The 17,368-nt window shown below is 40.2% G+C and overlaps 1 protein-coding gene across 2 annotated transcripts in view; it reads right to left on the bottom strand.

Annotated features, from left to right (window-relative positions):
* Positions 1–7,004: 7,004 nt before the first annotated feature.
* The window catches only part of CNTLN (centlein), a 239,596-nt gene continuing 229,232 nt past the window's right edge, over positions 7,005–17,368 (bottom strand). For both annotated transcript variants that reach the window (XM_089489430.1, XM_089489423.1), the window contains exon 26: positions 7,005–8,134. In XM_089489430.1, the coding sequence (XP_089345556.1) occupies positions 8,033–8,134 (102 nt within the window). In that variant the 3' untranslated portion in view covers positions 7,005–8,032. The remainder of the gene's footprint in view (positions 8,135–17,368) is intronic.

The following is a 17,368-nucleotide window of genomic DNA, read 5'->3' on the forward strand; positions in this document are numbered from 1 at the left end:
AACAAGCAGACAGGCATGTTTCAAATGAAATGACTGGTCAATTTCTATTTAATATTTTAATTATATTTAATAATAATACAAATACCTCAGTGTGTTGCATCAGTTCTGGTAAGAGAGAATATAAAATTAGTAAAATTAGTAAATCTGGAACTCATATGAACCAGATGAAACAGCAACCTACTGAATATTTTGATTTTAATGTTTTATGATTTCACATTCTGTAACATTCTTAAGATGTCCTATTGAGATTCAGTTAGAAACTAGATCATACTGAAAAAATAAGGACTCAGCATGGGCAGGTCCCAACGCTAAACAGCAATTTAGGGCTCAAGCTGGAGAAACTTAGTGCAACACATAATTTTCTTCTTTTTTTCTTATGTATCCCCACACCCCATTTCTTTTGTTCCCCTCTTCCTCTCTTTGCCTTCTGTTATTCGAAGAAATGTTGTGAAACTGCATTTGAAAAAATAACCAATCCTTTGAAAATATGCCGACACAAATGTTCAGTACTGAATCAATTTTAGGAAAGAAGGTTCACGGGAAGAACTAAAATAGCTTCATATTAAGTTTATTGTAGGAGAACTTTTCCCACCACTAGATGGAGCGTCAAGAGCACCTAATGGAAGAATAAAGGCAAGTGTCTGAAGGAAGATCCCATTGTCCATATAAGTAAAGAGGAGGCTTTGACACCCCCCCCCCCCCAATTTTCTTAGTTCTCTTGGTGCAGGCAAACACAACACAAATTTGGCCTGTTACAGACTGCCAAAATAAAGCTGCTTCGGGTCTCTTTGGAGGTATGCTATTTAAATGATGCATGGGTCCTAAGAGTCCGGAGGTCACGCCAAAGCCACACTCCATTCCTAAGCACTGAAGTGCAGCTTTGGTGCAGCTTCCGGATTCTTAGGATGCATGCATCATTTAAACAGCATACCTCCAAAGAGACCCGAAGCAGCTTTATTTTGGCAGTCTGTAACAGGCCAAAGTCTGCATTTAAAGCTTCACAGAACCTCTTTCCCCTCTTCAAAGTTTTGTGAAAGTTATTGGCTGATTATTGGGAACAAGGAAGGAATAGTAAGAAGCCATGCATTGGGATCCAGCTGTGAGGATACTGATACAGGCCAAGCTGCAAATGCATTACTCAATGGAAAATGACCTATGTGCATCCAAACTACACTAAGGGTACGTCTCACCAATACAGGTTGAGTCGCCCACATCTGGAAATCTGACATGTTTCAAAAAACAAAACTTTTTTCATGAGTGGCTGAGATAGTGGCACCTTTGCTTTCTCAGTATTTAAAAAACAGTGGATAAATTTACCTTCAGGCAACGTACATACAGGTATTCCAAAATCCCTTCCACCTCCCAAAAACCTGAAATTCAAAGCACTTCTTGTCCCAAGCTGCCTTGCCGGTCTACAACTCTCCAGCACAGCTGAGTGGGCGCAGAGGAGCCTTTAACACCTGGCTCCGAGGATGCTGCATCTTTCTTCCACCTGGGCCAGAGACAGTGGTGGCAGAGGAGTCAGGAGGTTGCTTTCTCCCTTATTTTGTGTGGGACTCAGAGGGGAGATACGTCATCTGGGTGGTGATTGGGTGAGAGGAGGATGATAAAGAAGGATAGCCACAGCCGCCCTTAGCTGTCCTATTTCATTTTGATTGTTTAAATTGTTTTAATGGTTCCAGTATTGTAACTGTTATTGTGTTTTATTATTATATAATGGTGGGGGTTGTATGGGGACAGTATAATGTGACCATTGCTTATATTTTGTATTTTTATTCTATGTTGTAATATTGTTAATTGTTTTATTGTTGTTTCTGTTGTAATATATCTTGATTCCTCCGGGAAAAGGTGGAATATAAATAAATTATATTGTTATTATTATTTCAGATAAGGAAACCTCAACTTACACTGAACAGCCCAATTCAAAAGAGAGATCTGTAACCACACCAATCACATGTATAGGATAAGCAGGAGATGGGAGAATGTCTGCAAATGCAGCATCCCAGTACTTGAACATCCATTTCAGCTGAACATAAAAGCACACTGGCATCTGGCAAAGAACAAATCGATTAAGAATGCCAATGGTCTTCTACAAGACCTAGAGCTAGGGTGGGAACTGGACAGTTCTCCAGGTAGTGTTGGACTGCAGCTCCCAGCAGCTTTCCCCAGCAGGTGTAATGGTGAGTGCTGCAAGCCAGCAACATCTGTATAATTCTCTATTCTGGACTGAAGGTTGGAGCACTTTTCTCCTACTGCATTGGGTACTGGGTGTACCATGAATTTCCAACACAGTCCTTCTTAATGGGAAGCTCAGTGTAATATTGCCATCCCCCTCCTGCCCCCATCCGGTTACAAGAGATCATGGAGGAGGTCTCTCATGTCCTGTTGGGAGTTCAACCAGGAAAAAGCTCCTGCTACACTTGGGAAATCCCAGGGGCAGATTTGGAGGGGAACACAGGATCTGAAGGAGAAAGAATCTTTTCAGTCTTTCAATATTTTCAGCAGTGTTACTTTCAGTTATAGTTACACAATGGATCTAATCCTCAGAATGAATAACCAGATAAATTCAGCATGATCTGACAACTTACAAACATTCAGTGTTGCTAAATGAATTGGCGATTCAGGAACATAACATTAACAGAAGCTATTAATTTGTTTTGTTTAGAACAAATTTGATCTGTTTATAAATGGATTCTTATTATGTCCTTCTTTAGCTGGCTTCATTTTATTTCATCAAAATGAAATTTACACAAAGCTAATGCAGAAAACAAGACTCCAGAGAGAAAAATATCTCTGGATAGAACTACAGTTGTATAATTGGAATTATCAATAAGCCTAGACTTGTATAAGCGGAGTTCACACTGTCTAGCATTCATTATACTTCTTTAGCCCAAGCTGACAAAACTCATTCATTAATTAGTACAAGGCTGAGGCTAGTCAAGGTTCTAGAATCTTCTGTCTTCAAGGTAGTCAAAAGAAAAGATACTATCAGAATTGGACATAGGATATTCTGTTGGTTGACTGGGCGTTGGACTTGATTATAGAGCTTATCACATGAACTCCAGGCTGCAGCTGGAATGCAGGATGGAGGTGGCGATTATTGCATGCTAAATTGCCACCTAATCTCCAGCCACCATCAGCCCGGGTCCCAGCTGCGCTCCACTAGCACTTTTTAGAGGCCAGAAAGCTTCAGACTCAAAAGTGCTGGTGGAGTGTGGCAGGGGCCCAGCTTGGACCCGGGCTGGTGGTGGGAGGCAATTAGGCAGTGATTTAGCATGCAATAATCCCTGCCTCCATCCCGCATCCCAGCTGCAGCCCGGGACGCTTGAGAGGGTTTTAAAGTTCATGTGACAAGCTCCTGAGTCACCTATAAAAATGAAATGCATCAACATGCCCCAACAAAAGCTAGGGAATTTAAATCTGAAGCTGAAAAATAGACACTCCAAGTAACCTCTTCTTGCAGCTAGAAGTTCAGTTGCCGTACAGAGCATGCAAATGTTCATAATACTACTTAGTCTTCTAATGTAGCATGAAGATTGGTGTGTAATGCTGGAAGTTTGCTAATGATTCCTCATTGGGATGCTTTTAATTTGAACTATTTTAGGTAAGTTTTACTGTATATTTTCTATTGAATTACAGGAATGTCTGGTAGAGCAGAATCCAAGCACTTGTGCTCCCCCTGTCACATTCAGAAATGTGTAACTAGCAAGTAAGAAATATAAGGAAAATCTTTAGTGTGAGCAGGAAACATAGATGACCCTCAGAGATCGTCTAGATCAGCTTTCTTCCCTGATGCCCACCAAATATGTTGAACTACAGCTTCCATCTTCCTTGAAATCTGACACTTCTGGCAAGAATGAGGTTGGCAGAGGTGGTCCTAGTTATACCAGTCTGTGAGAACTTCTTTTGAAGTGCAGTCTGAACTACACTTTCAGCAAAATCAGCTGATGCACACATTTTGGATTGCTAGTTTAGCAAAAGGACTAGAGCAATGCTTTCTACCTGGTGTGCTACTTTTCCACTTGTGGTTGTATTCAAATAAGCAGCACCCAAACTGCAGCATGAGGCAAGAGGTTGTTTTGCTGTACATGTAGTTCATCTCTAAGATCCTACAAAATTTGTAGTTCTCCCTTTACTGGAAGAAGAGCTATGATAGCTCTTTTATGGAACACCACTGATTCTTTCTGCATCTTTGGCTGGATCTCAGTAAGTTGTCCTTTTCTTGTTATTCCTTGAAGTGTGACTGGTGGGAAGCAGCTATTCAGTGGCTCAAAATTTATTATAATTCAGAAGCAGAATCAATTGGAAAACAAAATCAATCAGGTGAAATTTAAAGGGAAAGAAGAATGAAGAAGGCAGGTAGATCTCCCCAAAGGATTGGTGCCCATTCTGGGTGAAGCCATCATTTAAGTGCAGAAATAATAATAAAGACGATGGACACAGATGATATACACAGTAACCATGAAGTGTCTCCAAATAATTTCAGCTAGCAGACAGAAATACTGGAGCACAAATTAGAACCAGAAAAATGATTTAAGAAAAGAGGGATGGAAGGAAGAGAAATTGAGTATTTTGAGTCATGGGGGAAGGCATCAATGGATATTTGTTTAAGTCCCAGTTTAAGGGAATTTAGGATTGGGTACTACAACTCTTGGCTGTGATGCAGGCCTCTCACATCATCATTCAGTTGATCCCTGGTGGTTTCTGAAAACTTAGGAGTAATGTCCCCCCTCCCAGCAAAATAAGATCCAGAAATTCAACTAGATTATAGTGCTGAATTGATTTTATCCACCCTTGTTTACAGGCAATAAAAATACTCTGTATTCTGAGCAGTCACTTATACATCCAGGGCTTGCTTGCTTGCTTGCTTGCTTGCTACCTTCCTTCCCTTTATCCTGGAATGGGACTCCAAGTGGCTGACAGATAAAATTCATCTCATGTTTCTTAAATTCCTATGATGTAAATATTGATGAGCACTACCATGTTTGCCTGACAAAAGTGAGCCTACCTCTTTCAAGATACTTATTTATTTACTTAATTTATATGCTGCCTTTCTCCTCGGATAGGACCCAAAGCGGCTTCCAGAACAATAACAACTAGAACTAGCCACACCAAGCAAACAATCTCATTGAAGGTCACTACCAGTACAGTTTTTTCCCCTCCAACTCTATGCCTTCAAGTTGTATTCAGCTACAGTTGTTACTAACTGCTGCCAATGGCTCTGTTGGCTGATGATGATGGGATTTGCAATTAGTCTGACATCTTTGGTGAGCACCAGGTTGGAAAAGGCTGGTGTAGAGTCTGAATAAGGAAGGCCACCATGCAAGGAGGGTCACTGTTCAACAGGCCAATAGTGCCATATGCCTGGTTCAAGCACGATTAACCACAAGGTGGGGAGGTCAGACTTGCAGTTTATAGTAGAAGAATACACACATATTAATCCTTACTGAAATAAGTCAACCCCCAATAAATTGGGTTTGTTGTTGCTATTGCTGTTGTGAGCATTCAAACTGTATGTGATCTATGTGACTCTAAGACAAAATCTACCATGGGTATTCCTTGACAAAATTTGTTCAGAGGAGCGTTTGCCATTGGCTTCCTCTGAGGCTGAGAGAGTGATACTTTCCCAAGATCACTAAATGGATTTCCACAGCTGAGTGGGGATTCAAACCCTGGTCTGCTAGAGACCCACTACCACACTGGCTCCTACCTCTCAGTAAATTAAGTTATAAACTCATAAGCCTGCCAGTCTACAGATATACTTTCTCCATCCCTTTCTATGGAACGATATCTAGTAGCTTCAGTCGTGTCAGTAGGTAGCCCTTCAAGGAACTTTTTAATGGTCTCCTTTCAGTCATGAGCCAACTGTAATTAGCCGTACTATATGTAATACTGGGAGAGCCAGCATGGCGTAGTGGTATGAGTGTTGGATTATGATGTTGGAGGTCAAGGATCAAATCCTAGCTTGGTCATGGAAACCACTGGGTGAGTCCGAGTGTCACGGTCTCTCAGCCTCAGAGGATGGCAATGGCAAACCTCCTCTGAAGAAACTTGCCAAGGTCACCATAAATCAGAAACGACTTGAAGGCACACAATAACAACTACAGTTACAAAAGGGGAGAGGGAGAAAGTACACACATTTGGTTAACATTCTTTTACACAGAGTTGGGGAAAGTGTGATCCCAAGCCCCTTTTTGAGCCAAATGTCTTCCCTACCCACTTTTTAGGGGTTGTGATGGGAAACTTCACTATGTTCCTCCCACCCTTAGCCAGGCTGTTTTAGGTTGAAAGAGATACTTCTTTTAAACAGAAAGTAAACTGGAAGTTGATTTCCACTTTACATTCTATTTGAAAAAAGACCTTCCTGAGCTTAAAGCACACATAAGGGTCTAAAAACATCTCAAAACTGCCTCCCATTGGATCTAGGGGTCATATGGGACTTTTTAATGGTTTTTTTTATGTTAAAGAATTAAAAATAGCCCTTCATGGTCCTTGAGGTCACAGTGAGGAAGGGGGATGCCCTCCTTGGCAGGCCAATGTACTCTAGCCCACCCCTGCTTTTGAAAGAGAGATACGCAACAGGTACAATGGGCTGTTCTAGCAGATCTCATGGTTATATAAGGGTATTTCACTCCAAGTAATTTAAGAGTATGTGCAATAAAAAGAAATAGGAACAATTTATACTGCTGAAAAATAATGCTTGTAGGAAAAACAATACTGTTTTTTCCCCTCAGAAGGGTTTAGTTGTCATGCTGATTACAAATTCCTTGGATGCACAAGTGCTCAGAGGCAACCTGTTCCTTAGTTCTAAGCATACATTTGTCCCTGAGTCATACTTTTCGGCATAATTTCAGTTGATGAACTTTAGGATGCTTGTAAAAAAAAGTATATACATACCCTCTCACACAGAAGATGTAATGGACTTTCAATTAAAAATATAAAAGCAACAATATTTATTTAGACAAAATAGTTCTTACATACAGTTAAATATGTTGCATGCTTAATACATTTCTCACAGTAAAAAAAAGGGAGGGGTAAGAGAAAGAACAAGTTGTTGGGTCATGAAATGGATTCACTAATCACTGTTTTCATTTCACACTTTCAAAAATGATCTTGTGCATAAAAGGGGAATTTGCCTATAATCTTAGTGAGTCTTAAAAGAAAAAAAAACATGTTGATTTTTCATAACTTTGAAGGAATGAAAGTGAAATTTTCATACATGTATTTGTGAGTGTAATACAAAAGAAGTTGATACAGTTTCAGTGAGTAGTATTTAGCAGTGTAACTTGCTTAATGCAGGCTCTGTAAAGCTAATAAAACTGCATCTTTTTATGACTTTCTTCTAGGAAAATGCAAAGGCCATCTTGGTACCAAATGATTAACTATTTTAAGTTAGAATAAGAAACTACTAATATTAAATGATTGAACTGCTGCTTAAAAGCCTTGGATTTGTAGGAAAATGGCGAGGGAAATGCTGGGGCTGGGTGTTGCATTTCCAATTAGAGATGGTGTAGGGCCATATACTTTTGTTACCCTTAAAAGGCCCATGATCACTGCCAAAATCTCAACACTTCTACTGGGATTTTGACACAGATGTCAGAACCTGAAGTGGTTGGGGTGGTCTCTAGGCAGGATTGCAAAACTGGCAGGGGGACTGTTGCCTGTCCTTGTATGTTCAGCTATTTAGTATCTATAATGTATGAATGAAGAAAAAAGAAAGGAGTTCTACAGGCACTTATTTGTTTAGATGTAAGTACCTTGGCCAATGGTATTTAAATTTTTGAGGGCTGTTTCATACCTTGTAAGAAGTAAACTTGGAAGTGTGCATGGTGATATACATCTAACTACATGTGTGAAAGTCCACATTTCCATTTCCTCTAAGATAAATACCAATGCAGCAAATGCACCTGCTACCATAAATTAGAAGTCAACCATCACTGCAAGACAACAACAGGAATGGAGGCAAGCTACAAACAAAATAAGACAAAAAATGGAGGTCCTGCCTGTATTTCAAAATTCAGTTCGCCAGCACTTAGATCATTTGTTTTGCCAAAGAACTGTACTCTTCTGTCAGCTTCCTCTGCTCATTTAGTTTTTCCAGCACTGCATCCATTAAATATGAAGCAAAAGGAAACTAAAAGAGAAAGAGAGTAAGAAAAATGATCAGTGAAGACTATATTTTTCTACCGCTAAAAACATTTACTAAGTGTCTTGAAGACATTAGATTTCACTTAGTTCTGACACTGGCACACTTGCCCCTGCCTGTTCTCTCCTAAAACGGATCCTCCTGATTAGTGTGTGTAACTGTTCCTTATCATAAAAATGATAAAAGAGCAGAATAAAATGAAAAAAGATAAACGCCTTATTGAACAATTCATGGTTTACTGACCATGTTAATGATGTAATCTGCAATACCAGCAGCTCTGTCATTTATCTTCAATCAGCTGATCAATATGAGGTTACAGTCATCTCTGGGGCACTTATAAGTGGACGTAGCACTGCATGCTGACTGCTCTCAGGAGAGAAAGAGACGGAGCTATCAATACAACTCCTTGTACTGAGGGCAAATGCTTTCAGAGCCATCCAGTGCAACTTTGGTGACTAAATGCAGAAAAATATCTTCATAGCTCAACCTGCTATAGAGAAACCTAAGTGTAATGCAACAATGGAGGGTGAGAAGGGAGTTGTCCTGTGTTTACACCCTTTGGAACTGATGGTCACGCTGGAGGACCACTTTATTCCCAGGATGATTTCAGTCATCACAAAAGTCTTCATTACATGGCAACTCACTAGTGTTTGTCCCATAAGACTAGCAGCCCTCAGTGGAAAGGATGAGATTAGCACCAGATGAATGGGTTGCCAACAGGTACTCTAAAATATGTGATTTTATGATAATTTTGATAATAAACAGGTCTCTTCCTCAGCAGGCCACAAATTACAATGGTGAGATCTGGCGGGGGGGGGGAGTAACTGCAGCAAAAAAGATAGCAGAAGTTGGCATTTCTTCTACTGTAAACCCTATCATGGTTGACTAAGCATGATCATTGTTCAGATATATGGAACAAAATGTTAGCAGACTAAGCAATAATGAGAAGGCACCTTGTTGATAACATTAGGTTGGATTGGAGAATATCAAACCTGTGGTACTGTTCTGGAACCCATTGCAGTAGATTTGAACAAAAGGGACTTAGTGCATACATCTTGAGATATATTATGAACCTTGGTGCCTGATGATAGGGCCCCAAAAGCTCTCACTAATACCTCTCTCTCTCATGTCTCTTCTGGTTGCACTTCTGCAATAGTTCCCATCCATGAGAGGTGGTGGCTACATATCATGAATCTCTCACAAATACACTGTGACTTCATGCCCACAGCACCTTCATTTGCCAGACATCATTATTTGTACAGATATTGTCTGTGTTTTTTTTTTTAAAATGATTTTACTGGTATTCTACATAAAAGTTATGGAGATCTATGTGGGCCATGCATTGGATTCATTTTTTTCTAAAATCTATGGGAGTACAAGCAAATATAAGCTCTCTCTCTCTCTCTCTCTCTCTCTCTTTTTTTTTTTTTTACTGTGCAGCACTATCAATACCAATTTAAGCTTTAATCTGAAGTATAGAGTCTGTACACTAGGATGAAGGTTTATTTTGCTAAAAGAATACTGTTCCAGCTGAAGGCATGCAGGTGACTCTGTATACGTGTTTTCCTACATTTAGTATTCCCCCCCCCTCCCTTTCATGTAGGAAAAGTGTTTGGTATGAAGCAGCCTTTAGTATTTCTGTTCTCCAAAGTCTCTGAAACTTGTCTTTCACTACACAGACCACATTTACTTTTGATACATCTATATTTTTTCCTAATAATGTTCTGCCTTAGATGAATGTATTACTTCACCACTATCTGGGGCTCATATCATTCTATATTTTACTTGCTGTTCACTACTTTCTAAGGCTGCTCTATCACTGTAAAATGATTTTTAAGGAGGCGATTCTATCTTAATCATTCAGTGCAATCAAGGATAAGGGAAGCTTGAATTGTTGCAGATTCTTGCACATTCATCAGCTTCTGCGACATGTTCTTATCTAGTTCCCCTTACAGATACACATCCTGCACTGAATCTTTGCAGTCTTTATCTTCGATAGAAGTGTGTCACATTTTTATTAACAGTTCAGTAAATATACTGTGATTTCTTCTATGGGTTAATAATTCCTAAATAAAAAGAGCTCACCATATACAGTTCAGTCAAATTTTGACTGCTGCCCAAGTGGTCCCTCTATTGAACATTTAGATATCTAGTGCAGGATAAAAACTATATGTAGAAAACCTAGTTCAAAAGGATTTACAAGTGTTACAGTCAGCATAGCCAATGGTGAGAGATGCTGGCAGTTACAGTGCAACCAAATCTGGAGAGTCACATGATTCCTGCCTCCATAGGAGTCTAGCAATAAGTTATTTAAGAAGGTATTATAGTGGAGGTAATATAGTGGAGAGCCAGTGTGGTGTAATGGATTGAGCATTGGACTATGACTCTGGAGACCAGGGATCAAATCCCTGCTAGGCCATGGAAACCCACTGGGTGACCCTGGGCAAGTCACATTTTCTCAGCCTCAGAGGAAGGCAAAAGCAAAAACCCCTCTAAACAAATCTTGCCAAGAAAGCCCCATGATAGGTTTGCCTTGGGGTTGTCGTAAGTCAGAAATGACTTGAAGGCACACAACAACAATTATAGTAAATATAGAAAATATTGTATAGGAAGCATAGTAAGATATTATATTGAATTCTCTTGTTGGAGAAAGGTGGGATATAAATCCTTGAAATAAATAAATAGATAAATAAATAAATTATAATGATGACAATATTTTTTAAAAATGAGGGAAGTGGAGTTTTTGTTTTTTTGCAGTGAGTGCTCACATCTCCATGTACTTTCAAATACAAAAGAGATTTAAGTTACAAATATTCACAATATCCAGCATCAAAACTATTACAGGCAGATAATTCTTAATGTGGTGTAAATGCCTTTTAAAAGCACTTATCCGATTATATTAATTTTATTTGTTTATAGTATATATATATATATATATATGTGTGTGTGTGTGTGTGTGTGTGTGTGTTAAAAATAACAACTATAGGGTCTAGAAATAGAACAATCCAATCCAACAAGTTGAGAATTACTTAAGTCCGACTAAAAGAAATGGTTCTTAGATGCTGTGTTGTCTTTAAGTGCTATGAAGCTAGTGAAATTTACAATTTCTGATTAAGATACACTATCTTCTATAAAATATGATTAATGTTTATTGTGTTAAAGACACTTGTATTTCGAAACATGCAGAGATGTGAACACTCACTACACAAATGCCACTTCCCTTATTATTGTCATTACTATAACACCTTCTTGCTAGTCTCTACATTGAAGTAGGCTATCTCTCACCATTGGCTATGTTGAATAGGGCTGCTGGGATCTGCCCTACATGGCTTGGGCCCGAGTTACTTGAAGGACTGCATCTCCCCATATAATCCACCCCGCACTCTCAGAACAACCGGGAAGAACTTGCTCGAAGTCCCTACTTCGAGATATGTTACTACTTCTCAGAGGGCCTTTTCAGTAAGGGCCCCCAAGTATTGGAATAGTCTTCCCGAGGAGCTCTGTCTCATTACCTCCCTTGAACTGTTTAAAAAGAGACTTAAAACCTTTCTCTTTAACCAAGCATTCCCCCATGTACACTGAAGTTATGTTCGATCCCCTTTTCTCCCTCTCACTTACATACACCTATGAATTGGATTTTAATTGTATATTGTGATTAATGTAATGTGGTTTTAATTTTATGTTGTTTTAATAATTTTACTATGTACACCGCTTTGATCACTGCAGAAAAGCGGTATAGAAATAAATTTTATTATTATTATTATTTATTAATAACATCTGGAGAGCTGCATGATTCCCAGCCCTAATCTACATAGAGTTATTGCTAAATGATATAAGCAGCAATAAGAAGTCTACCTGTAGAATTTCACTCTAGCAGTTTGGGAAACATGGGCCGTGAAATGGGAAGGACAGGAGGGGAGGATCCACTGTGACAGGAAGAAATGAAAAGATTACTCTTAGGACATTTTTCACATGGGGAAAATTGGAAGGTTAAACTGGTCACAATGTAGGGTCATCCAGGGCATTAGGGACAATTTCACAATTGCTTTTCAAATGATGTTGCGCACAAACTGGTCAGACTTCAGACAGAATCAGGGAATAAGCATTTTTGCAAAAATACCGTGTTTTCATGTTATTGTTATTATTACTATTATTATTATATTTTATTTATAAAGCACTGTACATTTGCACAGCGCTGTATATAGAATGGATAAAATTGATAAGAATAATAAAACCTGCCAGTGGCATACAATCTAAAAAATAACAAATGCATATAACAGTAGATAGTAATACAAGCTAGAATAAAACAAGCAAACAACAGGTTAACATGTCCATTTCATTTGCGAATTTGCTCTCTTCATGTAATTGCAGCAGTCTGAAAACCATGTCCCCGATTTTCCCTGATATCAGATTTCCAAGCGTTCCTTGCTGTGCCAAGGAGAGGGAGAGAGGGCCTTGTTCTTAAAGGGATACACACACACACACACACACACTTTCTCTTGTGTGGCTGGTCTCCTTCTTCCTGTACAGGAGGGAGAAATGGAGGACATGTCCTGGAAAAGATGGGCATCTGAAAGTTTCAGCCCTCGCTAAAATCAGGCAAGCTTATGGACCAGCCACCTCCTCTTTCTCTCTAGTGTGTGTGTGTGTGTGTGTGGGGGGGGGGGGGGTTATGGAGTTTGCAAAGGGAAACCTTAGCCTTCCTTCCTTGGAAAAGCTACTGGGGCAAAGAGGATTTTCCTCCCCATTTCCCTTCCCTCTCTGGAGCAGAGGGGGAAAAGAGTTTGGAGCATGCGCAAGAAAGTTATTTCCAAGCTAGCAAGAGGATTTGTCCTCCTTCGTCTGAAACCCAAATTCGCTTTCAACCCAATTTCTTGCCTAAGTAATGTGCTTTTAACCCCTTGCTGTGCTCTGTGTGTTAAGCATTAGCGAATTTGCTTGCTTTCTAGGATGCCAACACTTTAACCATTTTCAGGATGGAAGCACATAGGTTCCCGTGTGATAAAGTCCTTAGACAGATGTTTGTATGAAATGATAGCAAGAATAAGCCATGTGTCAGTAATGGGCAACAGTGTATTCTAAAAGTTATGTATGGTCTTTCTAGCCATAATAATACACTCAAGAAATTAATAAAAATGAATTCCAGTGGCAGGGGAAGGGAAATCCAATGAGGCCAAACACTGAGTGGTTTGACAGTAGAAATATATGCATGCAAATCCACTTGAAGGCACATAACAACAACAATAACATCGTAGTCTCATTTTAATTAGGAAGTCAGTCCAGAACAAAAGAACTGAGGAGGATGGTGGGTTCAGTGCTCAAGGTTAGCAGAGCAATAAAGTGTAAGGAGTTCACAAAACACTGATATGGATTTTCTTTAAAGAAGGATCTTTGCTAACTGGTCTGCATTTACGGTTGGGGACCTGAGATTATTCACAGTTGATGATACAGAAGGATGCACTTTCCACGCATCCCCCTCATGCACACATGCACTTATTGGAAAGGAGAAGATGGAAAACAAAGACCTCTCCCATTCTTCCCATTTGCATCTCACACTTGTCCCTGCAAATTGCTCTCCAGAAGATTACTGTAAGGTTTATTTGATCTGGGGCAGGTTCTTTTTGAGTCTGCTTGCTTCAGCAAAGATTACTGGGAGTCCTGATGACACAGTGTTTAAATGCCAATACTGCAGCCAGTAGTGCAGCCACAAGGTTGTGAGTTCAATCCTAGGGCTCCAGGGCTGACTCAGCCTTTTATTCTTTTGGGGATTGGTAAAATGAGTACCCAGCTTGTTGAGGGCAATTAACTTACATCTTGTAAACTGCTCATGGGGGACATTCACACTCATTGTTTTTGTCCTGAAGAGGTCCAGATGGCCATTCTGATGCAATACTGCATCAATGTTCCCATTATGTTTTGGGTCAACAAATCTCTCAAGGCATTTTAACCTTGTTGCTATTCACACATGCCATTGTTATTGTTTTAAATGTCAATTAAATGATGTCCATCTATGTCCCCTCTTTTTATGAGTGTGTGTGTGTGGAAACAAAAGCACCTCGCAGAGATGCAAGAGCCAGGCAAACCGGCCAGAGGAGGAAGAGGGAGAAAAATCCCTTGGTGCCTCTGAGGGAAAGTTGAACTTATGGCTTAGTAGTTTGAGTGCTGGATTACAATTCCCCACTCAGCTATGGAAGCCCACTGGGTGACCCATTGGACAAGTCACATTTTCTCAGCCTCAGAGGATGGCCATGGCAAACCCCTTCTGAAGAAACGTTGCCAAGAAAACCCCATGATATAAGTCCATGAGTAAAAAATGACTTGAAGGCACACAATGACAACAAGAACTGGTCATTCAGCCATTAGGTAACCTTGGGCCAGTCACAGTCTTTCAGCCTCAGAGGATGGCCATGGCAAATCCCTCCTGAAGAAACCTTGCCAAGAAAACCAGCTGTAGGGTTGCCATAAGTTGGAAATGAAGGCAAAAGACAAAATACACGTACACACAGAGCAACATAAACTGGGGGACATTTTGGAATTCCTCCTGGCTGAAATGGAGGGCATGCCCTGGAAAAGGATGACATCTGTTCACCCTGTTTCTGGCTTATGGTGACCTTACCACAGGCTTTTCTTTGTTCAGAAGGGGGGGGGTGCCCTTGCCTTCCTCTGACTGTTACCCAAGAGGCAGAAAGGTCCTTGGAAAGGAAGATCTCTCTTCTCCCACCTCCATGCCACCCAATCTCTCTTCCCCATGCCCCTCCACTGCCCAGTCTCTTTTATCCCCACCACCCTGCCAGCCTATCTTTGTCTGACCCCCTCTGATGCCCGATCCCATGCCTGGCTATCCTGGGCTGAGGGAAACCCAAGACAAGAAGCTGCCTCAGGTAAGAGGGCAACTGTCAGGTGGGATGTGTATGTTCCGCCCCTGCATATGAAACCTCTCCCTTCCTTTCAATTCAGAGCACTCCAAATCAATCCAATAGCACATTCACATTGGCGGTGATGTGGAACTTTCAGGAAAACGGGGGGAAATGGTATTGAATATCCTGGGTTAAGCAGGTTATTGGGTAACCTCCCCCCCGCCCCCAAGTGCACCGGGTGCATTTGGGGCCAGTGTAAACACCAAGAAAATAACCCAGTTTCACACTGGGTTATTTTTGTGGTGTAAATGGGCCCAGAGACTACTTTGTTCAGTATGAAACAGTATAGAAATATAAATGCTATTGCTATTATTCTACACAGTTTTCTATTTGAAAAAAAATGCTAAATCAGTACATATTCCTTGCTTATACCAATGTATGGTGTACATAGTAAATACATTTAGTATTTGTTGAAATAGTGGAAAGATCTCTGTTGGGAATTGTTTACTCAACTAATTTTGTATAATGCCATACATAACCATTCTTCATAAACTACACCACTTCAGAGCTGATTATTTCATTATGTTATTGAAAAGTCAAGCTCCAAGAAATCGGAAATGGTTTTACCCAAGTTTGTGACAGCTTTGAAGTTAATAGTGCTTGCACTATGTAATGGATAATATAGTTCCTTCATGATTCACCTGTCATATAGTTTTCAGCTTCTTTAAATGTAGGGATGCTGGAATCCTTAATGTCTAGGGATTTGGAGAAAGCAAGGCCTCTTGAGAGCAGAGGCAAACATCCAAAAGGCAACTATTAATGTTCTGCTAAGCAAATATCTTCAGGGGCAGTAAACTCCACCAGGAGACTATTAAATCTCTCCTGATAAAATTGAATGGGGGCCTGAAAGGAAATCAAGCCAAAGGCTAGGACTAGGCTCTGCCAAGAGCATTGTGAAGAACCTCTGTCCAACCATGCTACAAAATTAATTAGAGTTGGACCTAAGGAACCAATTCAAAAACCAGGACAACAGCCCTCTTGCTGTGTCTGCAGTATTTGAATGGATATTATACAGTTTTGGTACAACTAAGGGTCTGCTCTTAAAATCACTCCCTATTCTTTTTATCTTTTATATCTAACTTATCTTTTGTTCTTTTGCCTTACATACAGCAGTTGTGATAGTGATCAAAATGACAGCTTCAGTTTGTTTGTTTGTTTATGGTATTTATACCCCACCCTTCAGCCCTAAAGGCTATCAGAGCGGCTAGTTTAGTTTCATATGCCCAATTTCTCATAGTCATAAGAGGTCAACTGCAAGGAGAACATGGATGTGTGATGACCCCTAAGCATTGGTTATGTGATACAGAAGTACACTGTGAGCCAGATCATTACTGTCTTGATTGTTAGCCTTCCTCCTGGCAGTCTAGTGAGCAGGTGGTTAAAACTCCTATAGTGAACCCTATCCCTATGTTTGTAGTATATTTGCCTCTTGCTCCAGATCTCCTTTACCTCATTTTGACTCTTCAACTTGCCTCTGGCCAGAGAGACACCCAAGTCTGACCAGTGAGCCTCATTCATATGCAAAAGGACACTGAATTAGAATGACATGATTTTAAGAAGACTAGGAATAAGAATTATTCCTTTAATTCAGTGGTTCTCAAATTTTTGTTCTCCAAGATGTTTTGGATCAATTCAAGCCCTAGCCATTATGCGTGGAGAACCACAATTTTAATTCAAGGTGTTTGACATCAGCTTCAAGAATAAGATAAACTCCACCACTGAAGTAAAAAAGGGGAGCCTGAACTGTGTTGTTATTGTTATCTACCTTCGAGTCAATCTCGATCCATGGCGACAGATGAGACATCTCCAAGACTCCCTATGCGCCACTGCTCTGTTCAGGTCCTGCAAACTCATACCCATGACCTCCTTAATAGAGTCCATCCATCTAGCATGCGGCCTTCCTCTCTTTCTGCTTGCCTCTACCTTTCCTAGCATTATTGTTTTTTCCAGTGAGTCGTGCCTCCTCATGATGTGGCCAAAGTACGACAGCCTTAGTCTAGTCAACTTGGTTTCCAGAGAGATTTCTCGTTTGATCTGCTCTAGGACCCATTTGTTTGACTTCTTGGCTGTCCATGGTAACCTCAGCACTCTTCTCCAACACCACATCTCAAATGAATTAATTCTCTTCCTATCCATTTTCTTAACTGTCCAGCTCTCACATCCATACATGGTAATAGGGAATACAATGGCTTGTATGATTCTAACTTTCATGCTGAGTTGTATGTCTTTACATTTTAGGATATTTTCTAGTTCTCTCATAGCTGCCCTCCCCATTCTTAGTCTTCTTATGATTTCTTGACTGCAG

This window comes from Sceloporus occidentalis, unplaced genomic scaffold (genome assembly GCF_023333645.1).
Source record: "Sceloporus occidentalis isolate IW3139 unplaced genomic scaffold, rSceOcc1.0.p SCAF_1, whole genome shotgun sequence".
Classification (NCBI taxonomy): Eukaryota; Metazoa; Chordata; class Lepidosauria; order Squamata; family Phrynosomatidae; genus Sceloporus; species Sceloporus occidentalis.